Source organism: Artemia franciscana, chromosome 14 (genome assembly GCF_032884065.1).
Source record: "Artemia franciscana chromosome 14, ASM3288406v1, whole genome shotgun sequence".
NCBI lineage: Eukaryota > Metazoa > Arthropoda > Branchiopoda > Anostraca > Artemiidae > Artemia > Artemia franciscana.
Genome location: NC_088876.1, coordinates 13,082,739 through 13,094,666, shown reverse-complemented (window position 1 = coordinate 13,094,666; position 11,928 = coordinate 13,082,739). Strand labels below are relative to the sequence as shown.

General features: G+C 34.4%; 2 protein-coding genes across 3 annotated transcripts in view; one reads left to right on the top strand and one right to left on the bottom strand.

The window, feature by feature from the left end:
• The first annotated feature begins 1,148 nt into the window (after nt 1-1,148).
• LOC136035329 (probable palmitoyltransferase ZDHHC24) lies at nt 1,149-3,086 on the top strand. The gene has a single exon (XM_065717059.1). The coding sequence runs from the start codon at nt 1,154-1,156 to the stop codon at nt 2,027-2,029; it is 876 nt and encodes a 291-aa protein (XP_065573131.1). The 5' UTR covers nt 1,149-1,153; the 3' UTR covers nt 2,030-3,086.
• A 2,569-nt stretch (nt 3,087-5,655) lies between these two features.
• Nucleotides 5,656-11,928, bottom strand: part of LOC136035335 (tubulin alpha-1D chain-like) — a 46,439-nt gene continuing 40,166 nt past the window's right edge. For both annotated transcript variants that reach the window (XM_065717069.1, XM_065717068.1), the window contains exons 7-8: nt 11,224-11,387; nt 5,656-6,604 (exon numbers count right to left, since the gene is read on the bottom strand). In XM_065717069.1, coding sequence (XP_065573141.1) covers nt 6,475-6,604; nt 11,224-11,387 — 294 coding nt within the window. In that variant the 3' untranslated portion in view covers nt 5,656-6,474. The remainder of the gene's footprint in view (nt 6,605-11,223; nt 11,388-11,928) is intronic.

Sequence of the window (11,928 nt, the reverse complement as noted above, 5' to 3'; positions counted from 1 at the left end):
AGCTCTCTCCGATACTCCAAGACCACTGGTTCGATACGATCATCAGTGGAACAAACAAATAAACACGCATCTGTGATCTTTCTTATGTTGAAAAAAAAATCCACATTTTTGCAGATGAGGACTTGAAACCTGTACAGTAGGGTTCTCTGTCACGCTGAATCTGTTGGCGTGGTTTTTATTAAGATTCCTTCACTTTTCGGGTATGTTTTCCCCCTTTTTCGAAAATAAGGCAAACTTCCCCAGGCTTTTGGCTTTTAATGGGTAACACTAGACTTGTATATTTGGAATCAGCATAAAAAGCCAAGTCTTTTGATATATCTATTGGTATCAAAATTCCGTTTTTAGTGTTTCGGTTACTATTGAGCTGAGTCACTCCTTACTTGCAGCTCGTTACCGCGAACTATTTGATTTAATTTTAAATTGTATGGATGTTGTTTCTTTAGTCCTGTGGTGGCGCAGTGGATTTGACCTTAGCTTGGTAATACGGGACCCAGAGATCGAATCACGCTGCAGGAATGCACTGCAGGGCCGACGCAAGGACCTTAGTAGTCAAGAAGCGTCGTTAATTCTTAAATAATGTTGTTTCTTTACACTTGTCTCTCTTTCATTTATTTAATAAGCAAGTTGTTGCTGCTTATATTCGTTTGATTCAGATAAGTTTTGAATAAATGTCAAGTCAAGATTTAGTTTAAAGGGTGGGGTTAATCTATGTGCTTTACTCACCCAACTCCTCAAATATAAAGTTTTCATAATATTTTCTAGAACTTTGTTCATGCTCCATGTCACCTACTTAATTGTTCTTTTTTCAAAATTGTGACCCCCTTCCACCCACCGAAAGAGATCCATGTTACACAGATAAGGGATATGCCCCCTTCCTAAAAATCGGATGTTTTTTTATATTCAGGGGGATTTCTGTTTGTTTCTTTGAACTTGTATTGTTCTTTTTTCAAAATTGTGACCCCCTTCCACCCACCGAAAGAGATCCATGTTACACAGATAAGGGATATGCCCCCTTCCTAAAAATCGGATGTTTTTTCATATTCAGGGGGACTTCTGTTTGTTTCTTTGAACTTGTTTTTTAACTCATTCTATATTTGTTTTTTTGATATTTGTAAATGAAATCGTGATGAGTGAAACTTTTGCAGGTTTTCAAATGGATAAGTCACCATGGCGGAAAAATTTTATACCTCGAGTAATGTCAGATATCGGAGCCGTTGTATTCTTATTTGCTATGATTCCGGCTGTTTACATTTTTGAAATTGGTGTTGTTTTCCCCATATTTTTTAAAGACAGTCCATCTTGGCTGCTCTACTTCCACAATGTTTTAGGCACTTTTGCGTTAATAAATGTTCTTGGTAACTACATTGGCTGTGTTATGGTGGAAACTTCAATTAGAAATGTGATGATGCCGGCCCAAATCCCAGAGAACAATGCTGGATGGTTTGTATGTGCTTCATGTGAATCTATTGTACCACCCAGATCAAGACATTGTTATATATGCCGTACTTGCATATTAAAAAAAGAACATCATTGTGTTTTCACTGGATATTGTGTTGGCCATAAAAATCATCGATATTTCATTCTATTTTTGACTTATATGTGGATATCAACTTTATATGCATCTTACTTAAATCATCATTTCGTGTGGAGTCTTATTGGAGAAGTGACATGGAAGCATCTTATCAGAATTATAATGCCTGCTGCTGTCATTGTTCTAGGATTTGATGCTTCATTAACACAAGTTTATATATTTTTCTATTCAGTGACAATTGTTGGGCTAATGTTTGTGAGTGTTTTGCTATACCAGCAAATTCAGCTTGTCATAACTGGAGTAACTACAAGAGAAAAGAGTATGAAAGTTCAAATCTATAGTAGAAATAAGATGGAGAATATAAAAGAAGTTTTAGGAGAGAAGTGGTATTTAGCTATGTTTATACCATTTATTGAATCAAAACTTCCGCGGGATGGAGTCTTTTGGGATAGATGGATCATATCAGATAAAGCTCTAGATGATAATAAGTCGTTTTAATATCGAGGGTGACCTATTGCTTTTCAAACCATTAAATTTTTGCTCGTTAATTTGACTAATTATGTCTGCACTTGGGAAGTATTAAGAAAAAGCACATGGAAAGTGCACTTTTATCTTTCAGCTATGTAAGTTATTATATATATCTTAATTTGTTTTTTCCAGCAGGTCACATAAAAAGCTAATTATTTAGCTTCCCATCTTGTCTCTATAATAAAAGGGTAAATACGGGGTTCGGATAAATGTTCAGCGGTTATTCGCTTAGGGAACTTATTCTGAATCTTTTTTGATGGCTCTGTCCGATATGAACAGTGGCTAAAAGCAATATATTATTCTATGTCTTTTTGTCCTTAGTTCTTTGTGTGTAGTTTGAAAACTGGCTCAGGTTGTGTATTTATATTTTGTGGGTGCAAATTAAAAAAAAGTCATGGTTACAGCTAAGAAAAGTATAAAGCTAGGCTTGAAGCAATAGGAGAAAATTGTGTAAATGTGGGCCCCATATTTATCTAAATTTTGGTTTTGAGGCAAGCTGCTAAAATTATTAGGCATCTTGTGCCAATTCAGTTTCAAAATAGTGTTTTTTGTAGCCTAAAAAAATCATCACAAAAGATATAAACTCCCTAAATCAAATTTGACTTTTCGTCTAAGCTTTGCCAAGTTTGGCGCATCCCAGAAAAGCTTGTCCTAGTTGGCCAGAAAAATTTGAGCCTATATATGGAAGAATATTTTATTTATTCATTAATAAATTTCTTGTAAATATGAACTTCATATAAATGCAAAATATAAACTTAAAATGACAATTACACCTATGTTGCTCCATATTTAATGAGAAAATTAGTCTGGAAATTATTATTTATCAAAAAAGAATAATTCTTTTTTACCTAGTTGAGGCTTATGGCACAAATATACTGAAAAACAGTAAGTACACAAGCATAAAGTTAATGAATTGGCATAAAGCCAATTGCAGGTGGTGTATTTGCCCACTTTGTTATTCTACCTTATCAAAAATTCTGAAAATTTCTTTTTTAGGTACTATCATTGAAAAAATGGAAAAGAAGAACAAAATTGTTGTCCCCCCTATTTTGGAACATATATATTCTTTTTGTATCTTCATTGAAAAAAAAAAACTAAAAGGAATCCATGCCCTTCTCTCTACATTTTAGTGAATTTGTGCCCCTGAAGTCTACTGAGAAGAATGTTAGAGAAGAATTATGTAAAATAAATCATTGTAGTTTCAAATATTGGGTAATTCTTCTACATTTAATGTTGAGAAGCAGATAAAAGAAAACTAATTTAAACAATCATTGTTGTAATAAGAAACTAAGCATCTCTGTCATGGTCGTCCAAAACGCGCCAATGGTGTGATCTCAGATTGAGGTTAAGACCCCCGCTTCTAAACCGCAGCATCTAATTAGGTGGTCAGGGAATCTGGAAGTTTATAATATGTCTCAGAAAAGTTGTGTCTTTCTCAGGTCAAGCTCTTCAAATTTCACCTTGCCAGTTACTTTCCTTGTCCAAATGTTATCTATGATAAACATTCCTTGTTACAAAAAGACAATAAACTGTGTCATAATCCTACTGTCAAACAACCCTAATTTTTTTCGTTGCTTCTTGGTTGCATCAAGCAAGCTATTGGTGCTGGTTTCAGACTGGTGTTTACCATGTTTTGATGCTAACGCTGTCTGCTGCCTTCATTTATGCTGGAAGCAGTAAATTTTGTTTGCATTGTTCGTTAATTCCCCCCAGGATATTTTTTTTTCAAGAAAAAGAAAAAAAATGGTATAAGCTTGTACTGTATTATAAATCCTAATCTGTATTGTACATCTCCGATCTTTCTTTATTGCTAGAAATATTTCGTTGTTTATTTTTGTTTGGTCGTATCCTATTCTAGTCATGCTTTTGTCACACATGTAGCACTATTTCCTAATAAATTTTATTGACTTCAGTTCCTGTCTTAGCATTTAAAAGAAGTAAAAGACACGTAGAATTAACTGTGAATCACCTAGTGTTGCTCATACATGCTCAGAGGCTTAAGATATATAGTGTACCAGAATTTTTCTTTGTGGGTCAAAATACTGTCAAGGATATTTTGTGAATCAGTTTTTCCTAGAGAATTCTTCTGATCAGTTTCAGGGGATACCTCCCCCCTCTCTGAATGTGCAGGTTTGTTTGCAGCTAAATTCGTTAACTAATCCGTCAATTTTCGTTTGTCATGAGAAAATCACTGCTGAGCCTTCACAATTAATGAATGCCATCTCAAAAAAAGTTTTGGTTTGCAGAGCGCTTTAGTAGAGCGATACAGCTGAAAGTTTCGAAAGAAGACGGCGGTTGAAGCATAACTTATTCGTTACAAAAGAAGCATATGATAGCCCAACTCTATGTTCATTGTGAACAATTAATAGTTGTCCCGTGTGCATATATTGACAAACCATTGGGAAGACCGAGGTAGGTGATATGATCTACTGGTTTAATCCTACTATTTTTTTTAGAGGAATATTCCTAGGTGACGCTTGCTTCTAGTTGAAATGTAAAAAATACAGTTGCAACTGCTATTGGACGAAAGGAAGAACACTCAGAAGGAAGTTTATTCTTCTTGGGGATAGGAGTCAAATGTCCAACTGAAAAAGGATCAGGGACAGATACCAGATTAAATGTCATTTGATAAAACAGTACTAAGTTTTCCATAAACAATTCACCACACAGCGACAAATGCTTGAAGAAACAACCAGATTCCTTATAATTATCAGTCTCGAACTTCAAAAAAATTTTGGAGTTTCACTTCATAACTATTTTGCAGACATGGATCTGGAGCAGAACACTTTTTTATAATGCTCAGCCCCTGAAGAAAATGGTATACGAGGCGGTGTTTGACTTGGCACTTCTTTTACAAGACTGGACCACAACTTTTTTGGCCTCGACCGAACTTCTTCCGAACAAGGCGAAACCCGATGCAAAGAAAGCGGCTTTGCAAACTTGGGTTTAGTATAACTATAAAGTAGGGTTATGACAAAGAGTCAAACTATAGCGTACAGAGTGAGGTGTCGAGGAGTGGTTAGTCCCTTTCATATACAGAATAGTTTCTGTTTGTTTTGAGTTTTAATATCGCTTCTTACTTTTAGTTGCAAAACTTTTTTTTTATTTAATAAAAAATATAAGTTAGGCTATTGACTGACTCAGTTAAGGACTTGCGGCAAAATCAGGAACTGAACTACTTTCTAGACAATAGGCCCACTGTATTCTTTGTCAGAAAAGAATAGAAGCGTAGTTGTGAATGCATTACCAAATAAAAGTAAGCTAAGACTAAGTCTGTGAACTAAGACTAAAGTTTTAATAGAGCTAACTTACCAAGTGTACCTAGGACTAACTAACTTCTGGGGAAGGTGGTCATCAGATAAATTAAATAAAGTATTTGAGGATATATCTCACAAACTATTGAAATTGAGTTATGAATCGCAAGCATGTTCAGACAATAGTATATAATATTAGTATTAGTAAAAATATAAATTAAATAGAGTCACAAAGCTAATTTTATGGACAATTAGGTGGGCTATATGCCTCTTTCCCATAGTTATTCTTGTTACAGTATTTAGACTCCTTTACTCTATCCTGCCGATTAGAACAAGAACAGATTATGTAACCAAAACTTTATTTAAACCAGTGCCTTTTACTTGACTAGGGTGCAATCTTGATACAGCTATGCTACGGAAATGCATCAAGGAAAATTTAAAATACCTGCACAAAAATAACAAAAACATATAAGTCTGAGTTGCCATGTCAACAAGTCATCCGAAAACTATTTTTGAAGGACGTAGATATTTTTCAAATAGCTAGTGTTTTATATATACTTTGGCCGAATGAACGTGAATTTTAGTTTTTAAAACTTCTTGTTGATGAGAAAGCTTCTCACATCTCTTGCATAAAACTAATAAAATAATTTAAAGTATAACCTATTGGCGTGGCAACTCAAAAGAAATTTGTTGCTTATTGTTTTTAAACTGATTTGTAGATTTTTTTCCTGAAACTAAAGTGATACTTTTTTAAATCTGAAAATCACCTAGATTGATTGTAAATGCCATTTGGTGCATCTTCTTTGTTGCCTCTGAGAATTTTTTGACATTAATTGAATGAAAAGTTCAGTATCAAAAATGTAACAAACCCCTTTTGTAATTCATTAATATGCTAAATTTAAATGAACTTTATCCATTTTGGGGTTGAATTTAAAACCACAATTGCAGTAAACGGCCTTGAAACAAGTAGAACCTGTTAATATTGCTTAAAATATTGTTATTTAGCTTTAAGATGTCATACTTTGAGCGCAACTGTTTCAGATTTGGTTTAATCCGATATTGCAATTTTTATGTTTATACTGTTTCCACACTATTTCCAATGGATGTTTAGGGAAAAAGTTGTATCATTTAGTTTCAGGCATGCTAGTATCACAGGGTTGCTTAATATTCGTCTCCTTCTCCGTCTCCATCAATGGAATCCATTCCCACTTCTTCATAATCTTTTTCTAGTGCAGCCAAATCTTCTCTTGCTTCTGCAAACTCACCCTCCTCCATCCCCTCTCCGACGTACCTGCAAATAAATGAAAACCCTTAATAATGTTTTCGGTAGAAATAATAGATCATATTAAAATTCATAGTCGTCACATTCCTATCACCCCTCTTTTTCTCGTAACTCTTGCTGGCTAGACTTCTTCAAAGAAAAATTGGTTAATATTTATTATATGCAGTGAAGTTTAAGATTTTGTCTTGTGTATTTTTTTTTTGATGATTATGATGACATGAAACTAGTTTGTAAAAATTAATCCATAGTAATGCTGAACTCCCTTTGGTCGAATTACTTTCTATTTTATAGCAAGATTCACGGCACTAAAAGTAGAAATGGAACGTTGCTGATCTGGTCAATTGTCTTTTTTACGGCATGAAACGATTTAAACTCGTTTTATGAGAGGCCATGACCTTCTGGACCATTATAGTTTGTTAATCAAATTTGAAAAAAAATTCTTGTTTGTCAGGAATCTTGAGATAGGGTCTTATAGATTAACTTTTCCTTTGGAGGCCACATTTAGTTAAATCATGGTATGTTGTTTGTACTTTGTTTGAGAAAATGGACCTTAAATTAGAAGTAGTGCCTTTAAATTTACAACTTGTTTTTTAGCATCTCAGTTGCTGTTGACCCGATCTCCACATATTTTTATTCAGGATGGAGTCTTATCAGCTTCTACTTCAGACTAGCCCACACAACTACGTCCTTTGCCAGTGTCCTTAGCTACTGTTATTCCTTCACTAAAAGTTTTAATATGAAGTTCAAGAGCATTTGATGCAGCATTAGGTTCTTCGTTAGCGCGCTTATAAACTCCGATGTCTGTATTTTCATCGCTAGAAGCTCTTATAAAATTTTGAACTTCTTTTTTTGCTGCTTTTTCGTCGATTAGACCTTCATCTTTTGCCTCGACTTGTGTTTTGTCATTATGAAAAACATAACGCCAAACCCTTGTTTTTTTTTAACAGAGGCTGATGCAGCATCAGGTGCTTTGTTATCGTCCTTATAAGCCCCTTATAATGGCCCCTTATTCACCATTATTTCATCGCTTGAACTTATAAAATGTTGAGCGTCTTTATTTACTGCTTTTTATTCGATTGGATCTTTAACTTTTGCCTTGGTTTGTCTTTTGTCATTAGGAAAAACGTATCGTCGAAAATCTGTTTTAACAAAGGCATGGTAAGCATTGGTGACCTCATCCATGTCAAAATACCAAACCCAATTCCATTTAGCATTGATGCCATACAAGTACAGTTAAGTAACATTATTACGCAGTTATCTAACAATGCTAAGACAAATGATGAAATTAAAAAAGAGCTGGAAAATGTGAAATCTAACCTAGCAGTCTCTTATGAACGAGCCAACAAGCTCGAAGCAGAGCAGAAAAGAACGAATTTAATCTTCTATAATTACACCCCTCAACAACTCTGCGATAATACTCTGAACCAAGAAATAACGGGGTTATTAAATCGTACTATGCCGTCTCTCGGGATAAATCGAAGTGATATACGTGACGTTTTTAGATTGAAATCAGGGCCGATAGTAGTAAAGCTAAACTCGGTTGAAATCAGAGACTATATTTTAAGAAACAGCTATATTAAGAAGGTTTGGTTTATCGGTGGCTCCGGATTACACAGCTATACAAAGGGAGGCCCGTAAACATTTAAAGGAAATGTTGACTACTGCGCAAAATGATGGCCGTGATGCAAAATTACGAGGTGACAAACTATTCATCGAAGGCCGAATATTCAGGTATGATGGAAATTCAATAGTCGAGATTAAGCGTAATTTGAAGCCAGTACAAAATTCTGGTCCACCCTTTAGTGCTAGGCTCCCAAATGATCCCAATAATATTCCGATGAGGCTAGTTAGTGATGCCAGTGATAGTAATACTGAGACATTAGTACCAATACCAAACCCATCGCTACCATTTTGAAAAGCCGTATTTCTTTCTTCTTCATTTTATTTCATGTGATGGATGTCATTACAACACTGATGTATATAAATATGACGTCAGTCACGTGAATCTTTTCCTTGAAAATTAAAGCTCTTAACGAGTTTTTTCCAACTAGTGACCTATCTAGATCGCTTTTTGATTCCAGAAAATTCCAGGATATCAATTTTCAAAAACAATAAACATGGAGCTGTTTTCGAGAAAAAAAATTACAAGGCTTAGTTTCCTTGCTTCATTATTACAGTGCTTGTTAGACAGATAGCGTTGCAGTATTTGAAATGAACTGATAGAATTTCTACTATTCACCTTTGAATTTATGCTGCAAAGTTTGCAAATTCTATGTAAATTGTTTTTGATTGTGGTGGACGGAACTAAACTAATTCTCATTAAATAATTTAAAATATCAGATATGATAGATGGTTTTACTTTAATTGCATTCGAGTTTTCTTTTCGAGTTTACTTTTAGAATCTACTGTTACTCTTTAGACAATCAGGCGAAAAATGGAACATAGACCGTGAATCACCCTGCTCCGAAAATCAAAATATTTTTTTCTTTTTAAGATTTAAAGTTGCATTTTCTAAACATACAACAAAAAAGCCAAACAATCTTCTAAATAACATACTACCAATAGGAAAGAACTAAAAGCCTTTAGCAAGAGCCTTGAGGTTTTAGAATTACAATAGTTTTGATTCAATATACTGCCAGACTTACTTGGATCCTGATGAGAGGCATTTGTTTATTCATAAACCAAGCCAAATAATAACTCCATTTTAACGTCCAGCGTAAGAAGAAGAAAATGACATTTATCCAATGTCCCGCTTTTCGTCTGACATTTAGGTCAAATATATACGATTTAAAATTTCTGCTTATACTAATGAAAGCAATGCCATATCCAGGGAGGTAAAGGCTACCTGGTTTGAAAATTCCTCCTCACCTCCTCCTCCTAAAAAAATTGTGTCCGACTCGTAGAAACGTAATAAAAATACTTATAAACAAATTGTTGATATGTTTTTGGAAGGTTTTTTGTAACCCCTCCCCCCCAAACAAAAATCCTAGATACACTCTTGACTGAAACCGTTGTTGAACTTTAAGCCTTTGGTCGTTAATACGTCTATTTTCTTCCCATCATGAAATTAAAGCTGTGTTAATTCTTATAAGAACATGAAAATAAAAAAATATATAAAGACATCATTGGGTGGACATGTGTATGTAACATTGCAATTGAGAATAGACACCAAAAACTGCAGGTTGAACCACAAAATAAATTATTTCAACAAAAAAAGCCACAGAAGTAATTAATATATTTAGTTGCTATGTGGATAGTTTCTTCCGCAAGGCTAAGCATGAGTCTGATATTCGCTGTAGGTTTCGTAAATTCTTTAAAGCTGTAAAATTGCGGTCGCTAACCCAAAATTTCCATTTGACTATTTGCAATTTATGGATTGTTAAGAATTAGCTGTTTCCGAATGTTACGATCTATGCGGATTGTATGTGATGGTCTGTATCGAGTTTGGGAAGTCCTATGTCATCGAAACGGTATCTCTGAGTGAACTTCCTTATTATATATTTTTTTTTTAGCATATTAACTAAAAATATCATGACGTTTTTGAGCAAAAAAAAAGAACAAAAGAAAAATTATTATAATGATCTTTACATATAAGACATTTGTACTCACTAAATAAAAATTAACAAGATATAAAAAATTCAAATTGTTTTTAAACAAAACATAAGAGATATACAATATTGACACGCATGTGCCAAAGTATAGTTCAGAGTGATCTATACGCCAACCAGTATTAACAAAACCATGTCATCACGAAGACGATATTTCTTACAGGTTGTTGCATGGTAAGGCGTCTTAAATGTTCAGTAATAGTTCTCTTGCTCTGAAGAAATATTGTTTTCTCAAAACTTTTCTACCCTATACTGAATAATTGAAAAGGAATCGCCATCCTTTAAAAACCCTGGATGTGGTCCGTGGTCAAGTGTTTTTAAGCACGTACCTTGGTCCAGCTCCTTATACTTAAATATGATATCTCCCCTTAGCCCTAGATAGCTTTAGGTCAGTTTTCTTGCTCATTACAGCTTTAATAAAGGTTTCACCATCTTGCCGAGGCTTCTAAAATGGAAGGCAATACTATCATTTTAACTTGCTTATGAGGCCTTCCTGTCTTTGTTTTCCTTCGCTTTGAAAGTCAGCCTTCGATCAGCTTAATGGAAAAAGATATCTTTAACTAAGGCTCAGCCTGCGCTGGTTTTGGAAAGTTCACATTTGTCAACTATATCTTGTTCTACGTTGTTTTTGCCCAGTGCATCTTGGTGAGGCTGTTGGGCTAGTAGCTTCAGAAAGTAAAGGCTAACAAAATATTTTGTTGGACTCCATGCTTAATTGCGTATTTACTTAATTACACAGGTCTTCTTACTTACTGTCGGAACAAAAGTTTCCAATAGGAAAAATACAGGAATATTTTACTGTTCTTGAGAAGTGCAACCAGTTTTGAAGGTTGCTTATGAGTCCTAAACAGGCTGAATATTTTCGACATTATTTCCTAATTTCTTCCGCCCAAAACATTTTCATGGCGAGGGTAAAAGATCATTTCTGGTTAAAAGATGAAGGAAGCTTTACCTTGGCGTAGGTTAATCCCAACCATTATCTTTTTATCACTAGGTGTAGAACAACTAAATATCTCTTACCAATGAACGAAGGCTCTTTTAGCGTACATAAGGTCAAACTTGTGGTCGAGTCGTGCCCAAGCCTCTGCAATTGCTGTGGTATTTGATAGCATACAAACGGCTCGCTGGACCTTCGCCAGATCTCCTCCCGGTACCACAGTAGGTGGCTGATAATTGATACCCACCTGGAAACGTAAATATTTTATTTCGTAGAGGTTTTTGGCCTGTTTTTAATATAAGGAGACAAAAAATTGTGTTTCTGGCATAACCTTGTAATCTTCATAAATGACAAATGTAGAAATTAAGATTTATTAATTTGGAGTAGCCCAAAAAAGTCTTGTTTGCAAATGTAGGTCCGTAATTTCGGATATCAGCATTTTGCGCGAAGTTTTGACCAAAGAACATTGGGAACTCAAAATATAGTTTGACTCTTGAGCATGGATTGAACAGAAATTAAGAACTACTAACCGAAAAACAAAATTATTGAGATGAATCTAAATGTAAAAACAATATTAAATATTACATTTTTTAAGATTTTGATCTCATTTTAAATCATTATAAGCTCTTATGTCTCAAATTTGTTTAGTTTTTAAGTTTTCGGTTTCAATAAGTAAACGGTTTCATAGTAAAACATTCCTCTATGTATTTATGTTGCATAATGAACTTGAGTCTGCCATTTATATTGATAGGTATAGTGCTTGGCTCTAAGTTTACAGTGACAAGTTG

Coding starts and splice junctions, on each gene's coding strand:
- LOC136035329 (XM_065717059.1), top strand. CDS start 1,154: ATGGATAAGTCACCATGGCGGAAAAATTTTATACCTCGAGTAATGTCA.